Raw genomic sequence first — 16,760 nt, forward strand, 5'->3', positions numbered from 1 at the left:
GTCAACGTCATATGAGTTACACAAATATGAAGCAAGTAGGAATTTTTTTATCCTAATGTCAACACAACCCTAAAAGGTGCTAGTATCAATGTAGTCTTCTAATCACAAAAATGATTTAGCTCTTGACCGATTGGCAGATAAATTAAACAAATCAGTTTATAAGTGATGGTAAATTTTGATACATTAATGCAGAAAAAAATTTCAAAGCTTACACATTTTAAAGAATTAAACTTATACAAAAACGGTTAAAACCATTCTATCAAAAATCATTTAATCAAAAGGAAATACTTAATATTTTAATTTAAAGATTATATTTTATGATTTTACAGAATGTTAGAAAAACATATTTAACAGATAAAAAAATGAGATTCTTATGCCGAAAGATTATGTGTTAAGTTGGAACTGCACCATTACATAAGAGGCTTCAAAGTGACAAAAATAGAATACTTTATAATTAAGTAGTGAACCAATATCGTTGCCGGCACCTTCAGTCACCACTCCACCACATAGAGTTTTCTATTGACGCTATTGCATTTGTTGTTCAATTTTATGAATCTAAGTACAACCATGTCTTCACCACACCATTTCGGTGGGTATACTACCCTAAACAATAACTACAAGTTTGATAGATAAGCATGGAGTCAATGAGAAGCATCATCAATAAGCAATACTCTCGCACAATAATAAATATCTTTAGACAAAAATATGTGATGGTAGGAAAAGCCAGTGAAAGCTGCACTTCCATCAACCATGAAATGGATTATAGAATATCTCTATTATAGTCAGTAAGAACAGATAAATTTTAATAAATGATTCTGATTCTATAACATTATAACTACAGGGGTCAGTTTTTATTGAATAGTCTATTGTCAACTTATTATGTATAAAAAAATTAGAAGAATCAATGAAAAATTCAAAAATAGAAAGTGACAGGCATTGGTGTCATTAATTCTTAGTTGTGGAAAAATGAAAACAGTTTTCTGAAATGACTTTTTTATCATCTGTTAGGCACAAATTTTATAGTAAAATTACAATAAGAAATTTCATATGGTAATTTCTCCACAAGTACCAATTGGTTCTCATACTGATGGAGATACTTTTATAAAAAGACCAGTTTTTAAATGAAGGATGACTCCAATGAAAAATTCCATCCTCTCCTCAATAAGTAAATAAGTAGTTTCACTTCAGGAATGTTGACACCAATTTTTTTTATGTAGGATTGTCTGTTTCACCTTCCTTACTAAAGATTTAGTATTTTAGATAGATAATTCAGTTGAAAAACAAAACAAATTGTTTTTATTAAATACAAAATTTTGCAAAAAAATTCACTTATAATTTAAAGGTTATTACTTTGAAACATCACAGAAAAGTTTTATAAATGGAAATCTTAGAATTTTATTTTTTTATTTTTAACTGGTTGTTTGTATTTTAAACAAAAATCAAATTTATTCAAAATGATAAGAGAAGCATAATAAGATTGTTTCTTTTAAACTGAAGATTATTCTGCGAAAGTTTAAAATTATTCTACTACTCTCTTCTGGTTTTGTAGAAATGCATTGTTTGTTTAGTTAAAGTATTAGGCAACACACTACTATTTTAGAAAAGTTTTTACAGTAGAAAATCATGATCTTCTTAAAAGAGCAAAAGATATGTAGAGTAAAATTTAACTAAGTCCCGTCCCAGGCAACATACGGCTTCTAAAATTTCTTTACTGCTACCCTCCCCTCTTTTGGGACCCTGACTTCAAATTTAAATTCATCACTCATATATAGTAATTACTATCCCAACTTTGAAGTTTCTGGTCAAGCCATCACAAGTTATTAACCCAAACACACACCAGCACAAATACACAATATATATAGAGGACACAAATCAAACAGAATTATACCCATTTATCGTTTCTCAATGTTTCACAGCCACCTGAATAAAAAAAAATGATATAGTAATTTTTGGTAAATTAGCATATTTCTTTTCATCTTTACAGAATAAAATATAGAAAATATGAAAATTATTGTTTTCAACCATAGAAATAACTGAATCTTTAATTATTTGAAATACCAGTCTACATGATTTTGTTTTACCAGAAAAACAATGATATGACAACTAATTTTGACCTTTTGATGTAGCCTTAAACGTAATATATTTTAGATGAGAATATACAGTACCACAAACTCAACAAATATTTAACAATGAAAAGCATGGCTTTTTATTTAGTTATAATCTTATGCAAATTTATTTCAGAACAATTTAAACATGTTCTCCAGGAGGCTGTAAAAATGATCAATTTTATTAAACTCTGGCTTTAACTCTTATTTAATTTCAAAACTGTGTTCTGAAATGGACAGTAGACTATATTCAGTTAATGCTACACACAGAGATGAGATGTTTTCTAAAGGAAAAATGATAAACAGGTTATTTGAGCTATCTTCAGAGATGCAGGTGTTTCTAATGGAAACCAATTTTGAAAATGATGGTGCATGATCAACTGACAGTCAAGCTGTGGATCACAACACTAGCCTTCTTATCTGAACATGAAAATGTCAAAAATGTCAAGTGATGAATAATAATGTTTCAAATGAAAACTTGCAGTCTTTTCAGAATTTGGAAAATTTTGTGACGGTATATAAAACTGGAATGAAAAATAATCTTATCAATATAATATAAAACCCCATTGCAATGCTTACCTAAACTTTTGAAGAATATTTTAAGAAGACTATTCTGAATTCCTACAGATGCAAAACCATTTTATTCTGGATATTATTCCTGGAACCCAAACTAACATGAAACAGAATCTTTGATAACACTATCTTGCAATGGAGGTTTGGAAATGGAATTTACTATATTAGAGTTATGTGAATTTTGGATAAAAGTTAAAAATGAATATCTTTCATTGTCAGAAAAGCATTGTTATATTTAACGTCAAAATTATGTGGTAGTTAACTAATATGTAGTTAATCAACATATGATAGTTTTTTCTACCTCATATCATTGTGAAACTGAATTTCCTGTTTTGGTGAGAGCAAAAAATAAATTTTTTTATAAAGTGAATCTTGTAATCTTGTAATTGTAGTGTATTGTACTTTTTTTATAGCTTTATCCATCTAAGATATAACTATATCATTATTCTACTGAAATATTACATATTTAATAGTTCACTTGTACACTACTGATCTGTAATTCACAAGAATAGTACATAAAAAAATCCATTTGAGAACTGCTGCTTTAAAAGATCACACTATTCACAATTAATTAGCCATGATTTTAGACATAATATTATTTTAATAAATTGTCGTACACATGATCACCAAGCTAAAGATTGTATGAGACATACCTCAACAGATATAAAGCATAGGATATTTTAAAGATTTCTTTATCACACAAGATATTCATGCTGTACATCTTTACCAACCAACTCTGTGGTAGAGTGAAGGTGAATCTCTCATATCTCTTCTGCCTTTCATCTGGAAGGTTGTGAGTTTCAATTCAACTCAAACATGGCATTTTTCATATGCTCCAAATTTCATTTTATGAATAGCAGAGTACCTGTGTTTGGACAAAGGTCTTTAGTTACAGAAAAAATATATAAAAAATATAATAGCAAAATAATAAGTAAGAATGAAGCCTAGTTAATCTTTTCTCAGTTCTCAAATCCAATTTTTATTAAATAACTAGATTTATAATCCAATATTAATTTACAACATTTAGAGATTTTTATTTTAATTTGTCACAATAATCAATAATTATTAAAGAATTATTTTAACAGTCCTTTAAGAAAGGAGATGCAGAGTTGGGTCAATTCAGTTCAAAAATTAGGTTAATTTTCTTTCTCACCTCCCTTGTTGAATGGGTAGCATCTTAGCTTTTCATCTAGAATGAAATTTTTCAATCTTTTCATTGTGGATCCAAATTCCACTGAGGCTTGGTATTTCTATAAATTAAAAATTGCAAACATGATATGCTTTCATACAGGTCTTTAATTGGTAAGTTAAACAGTAAATAAAAAAAGAAAAAGTAAATACATACCAGATGAAAAGAAGAACAATAGAAGATTTTCATAAAAGAAATTAAAGTACAACAAATGATAAATATTTAACAAAACACACAAAAATATAAAATGATAGAAAGGTAATTTTGTACAATAGTATTACTTACATAAAATTTCAGATTCATTAGCTCAATTTGTTACATGTTTGAGATCTGTTAACCATCAAATAACAATCAAATAAAATGTATCAGCTAAAAATTATTTAGGTTCTCTTTTATTCAACTGATAAATAGCAAAATTTTATATTTTTTTTAATAACATTCATCTAAAATTGCATAAGTTCTTAACATACGAGTAATACTCAGTTTTATTTTTCATATTATTCTATTTTCCATTACAGATTTAGACAATATTTTCGAACAGCTGTTTGTGAATGGAAAATATGCCAAAGAAGAGTTTCAAGAATGGAAGGAACAGAAACACCACCAATGATTAGGCATTACAGTCATTCATATTCTCGGTCTAGATCAGGTAAATAAAATGAAAGTACTTAAAATGGTAAAATTATATACATTTTTTTTTAACTTTAATACAATTAATAATATAGAAATAAAAATAATTAGACTGAAGCTGTTTGGTAAAATTTGCAAAAGGGAATAAATGTAGATCTACTTAGATAGCTGTTTTTTTGTGAATGGAATCAATTTTTATAAACAGAAGTAGCCTTTATCAGTAAATTAAATCAACCATAGTAGAAACTATTACATATGCAATGTTACAAAAAAGTAACATTTTGTATTTTTTTTTTTTTCTTTTTTACATTTACAGATTGATTGCTTCATTTAATATTTCAGAAGTCTGCAGGTAACTAAAGCATTCTTGAGCCAGAATCACTAGCAACGGTATCAATCACTGACTGCGAATTTACCTTTTTAACAGTTCTTGTAGTAAATATTATGAATTAGAAAATAGAAAACCACAAAAATGATACATATCATCATAAATTGTTCAGCAGTAAGATCCTTTTTGTAATTTGAAAGGAATTTTATGTTGCTCCAAATGAAATAAAAAAACACCGGACTCTTATACTTTCTCCATTTTTAAGTCATTAAATGTTTGAGGTCCATGCAGAAAATGGACATTTGCACGTAACACTTGCAGGTGGCTGCCCACTAATAATACAGAACCACTTAGAATTCCTTGTATTTCTCAGTGTAACCCAAGTTTCACTAAAATATATTACTAGTTTCACTAGATATATTATGACTATTTTCTGATGTTTTAAATGTGAAAATTAGAAGATCCTTGAAGTATGTAGTGTTCATACAACAGAAATTTATTGGAAAATACAGCAAGTGTATGTTGATAACATCAATTAATTAGATGAAAAAATAATGTATATTGCTTAATGAAAATCATCATGGGAAATTTTCTCATATAACAAAAAAATCTAAGCATAAAATTGACAATGAAATTAATGATGTTTGAAAATTAACAATCGATGGATTACATAACTCATTTCCTCAAATTTTAAAATCTCTCCTACACAAAACTGCCAGTAAATACCTTAGGTCATTGGTACAAAAATATTTATGTCAAATGAATTCCACAATCGCTATCCGAATAAACGTGCAAAAGCAAGTAGGAATGGTTTGATGTTCTTTCCACAATATAAACAAGACTCAATAAATTTCTTAATCAAATTGTTAATGGTGAAGAAATCTGGATCTGTCATAAAATTACTAAACACTAAAATAAATTACTTAATACTATTCAATCCCAGTTGATTTTTAAAGCATACGGCTAGACAACTGTCTAGCCGTTAGAATCCATTTTTAGATCAGGTGATTTGAAGTTCAATTCCCATCAAAGATGTGGCATTTTTTCACCTTCATTTCATCCATATCACTGTCATTAAAATAAATGTATACCATGTAATACTTAAATAAATGGAGACATCATCCATAAAACACTTATAATAAAAAATCAATAAACAAATGAACTAAGCAAACTCTGTATATATAAAAAGAGATGGTAAGCATCTACTATCTTGGGAAAAATTCTACCGTTGATTTCTTATCAAATAACAATGAATTCATAGACTTAATATAAAATAAAACAAGACAATATAAAACAAATTACTTGATCCATTATCAAGCAACTTTGTTTTGTATCACAATAACATTCAACCACACATGCCTACAACTCAAGTGCTGCTTCAAAGATTTGGCTGGGAAATAATCAAGCACCCACTATATAAGCCTAATCTAGCCCTCAATTATTTCATTTGTTTCCTAAATTAAAAGAATTTAAAAAAAAAACAGTCACTTTCAAGCTGATGGAATAGAAAAACTACTGACATAAATAACTATTTAAATTGAAATCACTACCATTTAAAGAAAAAATGAGAAAGTTATTTTATAAGTATCAAGTAAATATTTTTGAGTTATTATTTACTTTAAACCTACTACAGCAATTTTTTTTTACATTCTGTTTGGTTGCTCCTGTATTATTTTACTAGTTTGGCAAAAAAAGCATTTAATAGTTTTCATATTTAAAATTAATTTGAAGGACAAAATAATAATAATGCAAATTTTGATCTTCTTAGATCATAAAAGATACTGTTTAAAGAATTTAATAAAGAGGAATGCAGCTTATAGTAAATCATTCAATAAGACTACACTTTAAGTTACTATACTTTCTCTTGTCTGGGAATAAGTGCCTATATGCTAACTCTGTCCATCTACTTCAACTAAGATATGATAGTTAATTAGATGTGAAAATTCAGTGACTTGAATTAAAGTAAAATATATTGATAGAAATATTAAAAAAAAGTAAGTAAAATTTTGTAACAAATATATATACTCAAGTGATTATGAGAAATTGTAAATATATTTTTTGAAATATATTTTGAGAAATTGTAAAACAGATATGTAAAGTTGTCAGGTAAAAACATGTACTTATTACAAATATCACTAAAATGAAAAAATATTAACTGAATCATTTACATATTAAATAAATTTATTTATTCATATAATTAATTAATTAATTTTTTTAGTTTACTAATTTATAATTAAAAATTGAAAAAGAAGATATTAGTGAATGATATATTTTTAAGCAATTGCCTATCCAGATAAATGTTTACTTTATTCAGTCATTTCCTCCTATTTTTAGTTCATATTCTAAAACAATCTGTAAATAAAAAGTATATGCATCCTCAATACCGAAAAACAGAAAATAATTTCAAAACCATTAAAAACGAATAAAAGACTGTATACTATTACACTGCTAAGCAACACAAGAGAATATTATCATTAGAGAAGAATCCCGTGCACTGGAAGAAATTGGAGAATGAAAACCCAAGTTCACTGTGATAAATAAAGATAATAGTTGAGAATAGCTTTTGAACCATACCTAATAGAAGAAAATTGCTGAAATGATGACCAAAAATAAGGATAAAATAGGCAAGAGGGGATATAAGTAAAGAAACAGAAAGAAATGGAAGGAAATATAAAAAACGAAATGGAATCTGATTATGAATCATCAGTTGATTAGGCATCAGAAGAAGCTGATGATGAAAGAGAAAATATTTTTTAAAAAGCACTGACAGCTGTGTCAACATCATGTAGTTGTCAAAAAGAATAGCATTAAGGATTATTTAACTTCAGTGATGCACAAAACCAGCTAATTAAATGCTGCTTCAATTACAGTTTCATATCTATATTTAACCATTTATTTTCCAAGAAATAACATCCTGAATATTGTGGAACTGTAAGACTTTAAGTATTTATCATTTACAGTGCCCAGAAAACCAATTATTTGCTATAATATACAATTTATAGAAAGTTCTCAGAATGACTTCTTTTACATTCCGTAACACTATTAATTTGAATTTAAAAACAAAATAAGAATTATTTTAAAACAAACTTAAGCCAGTTGCTTTTTTAATTTTTAGTGACTTCTGCTGCTGTTTAATTATTAAGCAGTAAAAAATATGAAAATGATAATTGTCTATGAGAAAAATTAAATTTGGTTTTATTTATTCACTACTTATAACCTTTGTTTATCATTATTACTGAAAATTATTTAATTTATGAATCATTTCATAAATGATTCATAATAAATATATTATTTATACAAATAATATATTGGTATAATAGCAGAATGATCAGATAACTACAGTAAATATGGAATTTTTAATCAAAGTGTGGTAATTGTTCTTGCTATTTTTTTAATCGCTATAACATTTCATATTTTTATAAAATACTTGTATTAGTTGGTTGTGAAGTAATGTTCAGTAAAACGCCCTTTCAAAAATATAAAGTGAAAAAGATATAGGAAAGTGTTCGCTGTAAATAATTAAATTTATTACATATCAACTTATTCTGCGTGGGTGCATTTTTTAAAAAGATATACTTACTTACTCCTTGGTGTTATTACCTGTGTAGTGTGTAGAGCCTTGGCTTCCATTTTGATTTTGTAATATTCATTTTTTTACAGGGTCGGGTTGTTAAACCTACGCCCAACCCCCAGTCTGGAGGACCAGGATTTTTGCCAGGGATTTCCTTCCCTTAGCCTAGAGGTTCCAGTTTTAAGGTGCTGGAAACTCACCCTTAGCTATCCACTACAGGAGTAATATTTGCTGGTTACTAGAGAATTAATCTCAACATGAGCATTTCTTAGGATTTAATGATTGTTAAAGAACACACATACTAGACATCAGTGTGTCCACTAAGACTCAAAAACCAGCCATTAACCCTCCTTCTTTTTCACCGGCTTTGGCGGAATTTTATTAAGTATATATTATATATATATATATATATATATATATTTCAAGCATAAATAAATTATTTACAACTCAAAAAGTATAAAAATTGTTTAACTAATCAATTACAAAACCATATTTAATTAAAATGAAACCTCTTCTTTTACATTATACCTAAAATTATTTTTTAAATTCAGTGATGGCTTAATAATATAATGAATTTTAAAAAACCAAACTTATTTAATAATGTGATAAAAGGGAAATTAAGATAATAATTTCTTTCAATACATTCTCTTCTTGTTACCTAGGGTAGGGCATCTCTAGAAAAGCATATTTGAATATTTAAGATTCTAATAATAAATTTAATCTTTTCTTGAAAATGAACTACCAGTGATTTTTTTAAAAGGAAGTTGGAATTTATCATAAACTTCACAGCATATCTCTTGGAGGTGGGTGTGAAATTTTTGTCCACTAAAAAGAAATATTAAACTGATTTTGTTGTGTTGCTCAATAAATTTATATTGTTTCAGTAAACAGCTATAAAAATAACTATAACACATTTCAATACTTATGAACTGTAAAAGCAAGAATCACCAACCTGATTTACTGCTATTAAACCATTTACAACAGGGCCACCTCTAGTGTTTTTGCTGCCATAGGCAAACCCAAAAAATGCCGCCCCCAAGCTTCAAAAAGACTTTACAATGTTTCAAAATAAACAGAATTATAAAAGAACCATATTAACCAGAAAAATTATATATAATTGAATTAAGACAGTAATACTAATACATATTTACGGAAAATTGTTTTATAGAAAAACAAAATCTACATTTTAAACAAGCTAACAACAACAAATTTACAAAATAGAACTAATCCCTACTATTTTCAGAGATAATTTAAGTATACTTTTAAAACAATAAAAAAAACTAGTACAATAATAATATTATTGTACTAATAAATAATATTATTTTCTAGGTTCAAATAATCAAAATATGTTTTTATGAGTTGTGTTTATTTTTTGCCTTGTAGTTCAGGTGGTTTTGCCGCTGCTAAATTTTGCTGTCATAGGCAGTCGCCTACCTTGCCTACCACCTAGGGCTGGTCCTGTTTACACATACATGTAACATTTTGAATAATCACTCCCACTTTGTCTCACAGCTCTGCATCTGTTATTTTTTTGTGCATTGAATGTTCTAATAGAATTTTCCTTTAACAATTTATAAGGTCAAGTTTCATGATTCATTACGTCCTAGAATAATAAAATTTGAATATCTTTACACTTAATAACTGACTGTTAAGAGAAGCAAATGAATAGTGCATGAAATAGGTTGTTAATTCTGTTTAGCTATACTCACAAAATGCATGGTGTAATATGTGATATACCTTGAAATTAATTTTATTTTAGCAGTTCAGTAACTAATAAATAATACTAAAATTAAAAATTACAACAGAAGTGAAAACCTACTTGATGCATCATATGACATAATTATATTGTGACAATGGTTTTTACATTTTTTAAATGAATACAGTGATTATTTTAAATTATACCTTCTACAATTACAAACAATCTAAACTGCAGTTGGTTTGTTCATATATTTTAATTGTTAAGATGCTGTTAATTTCATATTTTATTTTAGATTTTTTATGTATTACCAATAACAACTATTTTTACAGTGCAAATAATTTTTAATTAGTTATGTTTATTCATTTTTTATAAACACAAATCAATTAATTTATTACATGTTAATATGAGTACAGCATATGTAAAATAACAAATCTGTATTGAATAATAATCTGTATTAATATCTGACTGTTAAGATAATTCAAAATGACATAAAAAAAAAAAAGGTGATGTAACAATATTTTTTTATTTCAATGAAGAGAAAATGAAAAAAATGTCATTATTAATAAAGGAAGATGTTTAAAATTTCTATTGTTATAAACTACTACTATCTTTTATTATAAACTTATCAAAAGAAAAAAAAGCCTCTTTTTAATTTGTATTCCACATCATTTATCTTTCATATAGATTTTTGTAAAAAGAGGCAGCAAGATCCTGTACACCCCATACACAAAGTTATGTCCTACTACACTTAAAATCTAGAAATAGAATATAATAAACACATCATATTTCTGTCACAGCAAAATTAGATGATTAACTTGATAAAAGTTTACTGTTAAAAAATTATAATTTAAAATCAAAAATAATTTATAAAATACCTTTAAAAATAATTATAATAAATTAAAAATATAATTTCAGTGCATTTTTCAGGAACTGATAATGATTGCTCAGAAAGAGGAAGAAATGTCCGTTCTATGAAACTAACGCCAGGAATACAAACAACAAATAATTGTACTTGTAACCCAGGACATCCTCCATACACACTGTCCTGTTGTTCTCAACAAAGGCCACCATATATTCATAACTGGAGGTTAAAAAATAATTCATACTTTTATGGACATAAAACAGATTTAGGACAGCATGTACATATCAATTCTTCACAGGTTTAGTAATTAAAATAATACATATTTTGTTTATGAAAAGTAAACTATTTTGTTTGTTAAATGGTTTACTTAAAAAAAAGTTAAGATAGAAAATAATGTATAAATTCTTTTGATCAGGATTATTTTATTTTACATTTTATGAGATATAGAAGATGAAGGTTATTATGAATCATTGACATAAACTTTTGATCTTACTTAGCCAGTAAACTCACAAAGAAGTTATTAATATCTCACGTCATTTAAGAACAAGATAAATTGGTGAACTAAACAGAGGTAGTAGAGAAATGTTTTTCGTAACTTAAACCCTAAAAATATCATATAACCTTAACTTTATTATTCCTATACCCTACACCATTGATTCTCAACCTTTTTAGCTAAACGACCCCCAAAAAGTAAAAAAAAATTATAATAAATATTTCACAATTCCCCAACCCCAACCCATTAAATCTAGTTAAAATGATTTAGGCGAGTTGATAGCGACAAGTATGAACAAGGATGTATGAAGTATACAAACATGAACAATTTACAGGTTCTAACTTGATGTGTACGTGCTCCTTGTAATTTGGTCTGCTTGCATAATACGAGGGTTATTCTTTTTTCAAGGTCCGATCGGTCACGAAATTAAAACCACAGTGAAAATAAAAAATTTTTTATTTGTAAGAAGTACTTACATAGTTACGCTATTTCTCTACATAGTCGCCACTCCGATTTAGACATTTGCCATAGCATGGTACCAACTTTCCAATACCCTCGTCATAGAACACAGCCGCCTGTATTTTCAGCCATGTTTCTACGGTGGTTTGCAGCACGATGTCTGTGCCAAAATGTTGTCCTCCTAGCCAGCATTTCATGTGAGCAAAGAGGTGAAAATCGGATGAAGCCAAGTCCGTGCTGTGTAGTGAGTGATCAATCACTACCCAATGAAAACGCTGCAGGAGCTTCTTTGTTACAGCTGCAGTATGCGGCCAAGCATTGTCATGGAGAAAGACAATGCCTGATGACAACATTCTTCTTCACTTGTTCTGAATTGCCCTTCGTAGACGTTGAAGAGTCATGCAGTATGAGGCTGCAGTGATGGTCTGCCACGTTCCATCAATTCCACCAAGAGAACTCCATTCCGGTCCTTGAATACAGTAGCCATACACTTTCTGTTGGAGAAGGTTTGCTTGAACTTCTTCGGTTTACTGGGAGAATGAGAATGCATCCATTGTTTGGATTGTTCTTCTGTTTCTTCAGTTTTGAAATGGACCCATGTCTCATTCCCTGTGACAATTTTGTTTAAATGTTAGAGAGGCATCCATTCTCATTGTTTTGTGATGGTCGGACAGCATCTTGGGAGCCCATCTCGCACACAGTTTGCGGTACTGAAGTCTCTCACTCACAATGGTGTAGAGAGCTGACCTTGAAATTTCAGGAAACGAATCACTCAATACAGAAATTGTACCAACGATTTTCTCAAATTGCCTTATCCGCTCACTCAACGAGATCATCGGCTGACACTTGCTTCCTTCCCTGACCGCCTGCATCATGAACATCTGCATGTCCTGCTTTAAAGTTCCTGCACCATTATCGCACTTTGCTGTCACTCATTGAAGTTTCACTGTACACATTCGTCAATGTATTACACCCCTTCAGCTGCATTACAGCTGCATTACACCCCTCAGCCTGAAGAAATCGAATTACTGCACGCACTTCACACTTGGTGGAAGATGCTGCTGTTGTAGACATGTTTACGTGTACTAGCTACATGTTCAGAACTAAACGAAGTGACGCGTCGTGATTAAAGGCCATACTAGAGACGCTGCGCAAGGTTCATCCGATTTTTGCGCGGGTTTTTATTTCACGACCGATCGGACCTTAAAAAAAAATAAACCTCATATTTGCTGTGAGAGCATCATGTTTGAATAAGCATGTGATACATTTTTCCATACCAGCTCTCAGCAGTATAAAAGAGTCATGCTCTCAGCAAGCAAAAGAAGCATAATGGATTGCAGAATGTCAGTTTAGTTTCGAATTCGAAGCATGTGTCTGGTGCCTTTATTTAAGCTTTTAAAAGAATAGTTTCATTGAAAATAATAATAATTGAAGTTTCAGTTTTTTAGTGTGTAGTCAAATGATGTAACTGCTTATTTTTTCAATTAGATCCTTATGCAAAATGGATAAATTTGTGAAAAAACGAAGTGAACCATCTGCATCCAGTGATTTGATTGGTAAAAATACAAGACTGTAGAATGACAGTTATTTAAATTAAGGTTTTACCTCATTGAATAGAAAGCCAGGGTGTGTTGTTTGCTTTCAAATACTCTCTGATGAAAGCATGAAGACATCAAAATTAATTTAACACTTGAAAACTAAACATTCAGAACATAAAAACAAACTCCTGAATTTTTCAAAAGAAAATGATGTAATTTGAGAAATCAACGAGCTTCTATTTGTAAATCCAGCCATACTGATAAAAGTACACTTAAAGCATCTTTTCTTATAGCATTAAGAGTAGCTGAGATGTTAAAACCCCATACAATCGCAGAAAACCTCATATTGTCTGCTGTAATTGATATGGTCAGTGTTTTAACAGATGTAGAAGAAGTAAAAAGATTGAAAAAAAATTCTGCTTTCTAATGATACAGTATCAAGGCACATCAGTGACATGGCTGCTGATGTTGATGATCAGATAGTCTAACAAATAAGTTAAAGTGAATGTTTTAGTATTCAACTGATGAATCAACACATGTGGCAAACAATTCTCAGTTCTTATGTTTTGTGAGATATGAATGCGATAGGGATAGATCAAAGAAAATATGTTTTTTTGCAAATCAGTACCTAGTCATACAATAGGACAATGTCTTTTTGATGTTTTTATGAAGCTATTAAAAACTATAACATAGATTGGACAAAATGTATTATTGGACAATATGTAGTAATGGTGCAAAAGCAGCTACAGGAAAGAACAGTGGATTTTTAAAAAAATTAAAAGATCATCTTATACCAAGGATGGAATGGATGCACTGTTTCCTTCAGACATGCTCTTGCCACAAAAATTATGCTGCAAAAACTCAAAATCAAATACTTTGTAAATCTGTAAAAATGATTAATTTTTATTAAAAGTCGACCATTAAAGAATAGACTGTTTGCTAAACTATGCAATGAAATGGGCAAAAAGAAAAAAATCTCTTCTTTTCCATACAGAAGTCACACGGTTATTGTGAGGGAAATTGTTAACTGGTTATTGAAATTGCGAGATGAATTAATTTATTTTTTCAGGATAAACAAAAGCTATTTTCAATGTTTTTACTGAATAATAAGTATATGTTGCTGTTAGCTTATTTAGCTTATGTATTTTCACATTTAAATGACTTGAATGTGAATTTACAAGAACAGGATAAAAACATTTTATTAATGACAAAGTTCATGCTTTCATTAATAAGTTTGATATTTGGATTACTTGCTTTCAAAGCAAAAACTTTGGTATGTTTGCACTCACTTACAATTATATTCAGAAAGATTTGGATGAAGAAGACACTATTATTCACCACAGTTTGGATAGATGCATTTGGCATAGTTTGGCAAAGATGCATTTGCATGAGCTAAAAATTCAGTTGGCAAAATATTTCCCGGAATACAAAAATGATTTCTCGAAGAGATGGATACTGAATCCATTTAGTGAAAATGCTGTTGCAGCTACTAAGTTACTAATTGAGATTCATGACCAGCTCATCGAAATATCTGCCGATAAAACGTTACAACTACAACTCATATCTGAAGATTTAGATACATTTTGGCTTGCCTGTCAAAGTGAATATGGAAGCGAATATAGGTTTACAAAACATTTCTTCAGCAAAATCTCCTTTATCAATGCATCTTACGTAAGTTAACAAAACAACTCAATGTTTCTCAAAGTTGATTCATCCATTTGGCCTGAGAATTTCCTCATTTTCACCTTTTCAACAAGTTGTATTTTAATATCTTCACTCATTTTGTCTATTCTTCTGCTAAAAGTATTGTTACTAAGTAGCATAACATTTATCTTTTTCCAGAACCATTTTAAGAAATACTGATATGGATGCTTTGGTTGAATTCGCTCCTATAGTATGATTTTTCCAAGATGAATATGGAAATTTTTATATCTGAAATAAATAAAAATAAAACACAAATATTTACTACTTATATTATACTATGTATTTTTTTTTTTAAATCAAAGAGAATCTTATAACAGTTTTAATGTACGCTTGTTTCAAATTAACACCAACGATCCTCCTTTTAGCTCTTTGCACTCAACAGGTTACTGCCCCTAGCATCTATAGTGAAATCACGGCTATGAACATGGCAGACAGAAGTTACCTATACTGGACATTTACCCAGTGCGAGCAGTGACTGAGAGTCACCATACAATTAACTTTAACTTTAAACAAGTCCATTTTTGAATTGCCCCCTTGAGAGGCATGGTCCCCTTGTTGGGGAACACTTTTCTAAAGGTTTACAGCCGTGGCTCTGACACAGCCCCCACTGATTTTTTTTTTATTTCATCTCTGTAAATGAAACAGTGTATTGTAATTACAAAAATCCAATTTTTGTTTTATTCACAATATTTCTCTTTTTTTAAGGCACCGATTTGTGTCTAACTTACTGAAATGCTGTGAGGCCCAAATTTATGTCTCACTTTTTTTATTGTAATTACACAGAATTTAAGATGGAGTGAAATTTTCTATAACAGTATAATCAAGAATTCCAATTTTGGGTGCAGCAGTGAACCTCTTAAGGCATCAAGAGTTGGTTAATTTTATTATAGAACTAAATGTAAAGAGTAAAAACAGCAAAGCTGAAGGCTGAAAAATAAGACACAGAAAAATTGAAGGTGTAGGAAGGATATCCAGGCTAAAAGATTGGTACAAAGCATGAATAGAGATTTTTTAATCAAATGGCAATAACAAAAAAAAACTGCAAGTAAAAGCAGCTGGCAACAATATTGCTGAACTACCATAGCATCTGAATACAGATGAAGAATTAACCTCTCCTAATAATAAAATCGTAAACTATTTTTATTTTTACAATCTTAAATAATTTATAATTTATTTGTATCTTATTTATTATCTGAAGTATAATAATTTTAAAATTTCAACAGATTGAATTTTTAAACCAGTTCAAAGCCCCAAGTAATTGTAATAATGTACTTCACCCCATGGTATTGTAACATAAAGTTAAAGCACATAGATGAAAATTTCTCAGCCTGTTTAAATACAAAATTACTTAATCTAATTTCGTTCGATCTCTTTATAAAAACTGATAACAACTCCTACCCTAAAAAAAACTTCATTGACAATAAAAGAATTTTTAGAACTCCAGTCGATGTGTTAAAAGATTTAAAGTTTAAAATATTTAAGAAACTACTAATTTTAAGGATAATTCTATACCCATTAACCTAGAGACAAGGGTTGTTCAGTCTCATTTAGAAAAGAATAATAAAATTAATTGGATTTGGATAGAGTAAACTGCATTCCTAATGATCTG

General features: G+C 29.1%; 1 protein-coding gene across 1 annotated transcript in view; it reads left to right on the top strand.

Moving 5' to 3' along the window:
- Positions 1-11,261, top strand: part of LOC142321237 (tachykinin-like peptides receptor 86C) — a 392,020-nt gene extending 380,759 nt beyond the window's left edge. Inside the window, exons 8-9 of the mRNA XM_075359233.1 lie at positions 4,386-4,516; positions 11,023-11,261. Of these exons, the coding sequence (XP_075215348.1) occupies positions 4,386-4,516; positions 11,023-11,261 (370 nt within the window). The remainder of the gene's footprint in view (positions 1-4,385; positions 4,517-11,022) is intronic.
- Positions 11,262-16,760: the final 5,499 nt, after the last annotated feature.

Source organism: Lycorma delicatula, chromosome 3 (genome assembly GCF_047948215.1).
Source record: "Lycorma delicatula isolate Av1 chromosome 3, ASM4794821v1, whole genome shotgun sequence".
Lineage (NCBI taxonomy): Eukaryota > Metazoa > Arthropoda > Insecta > Hemiptera > Fulgoridae > Lycorma > Lycorma delicatula.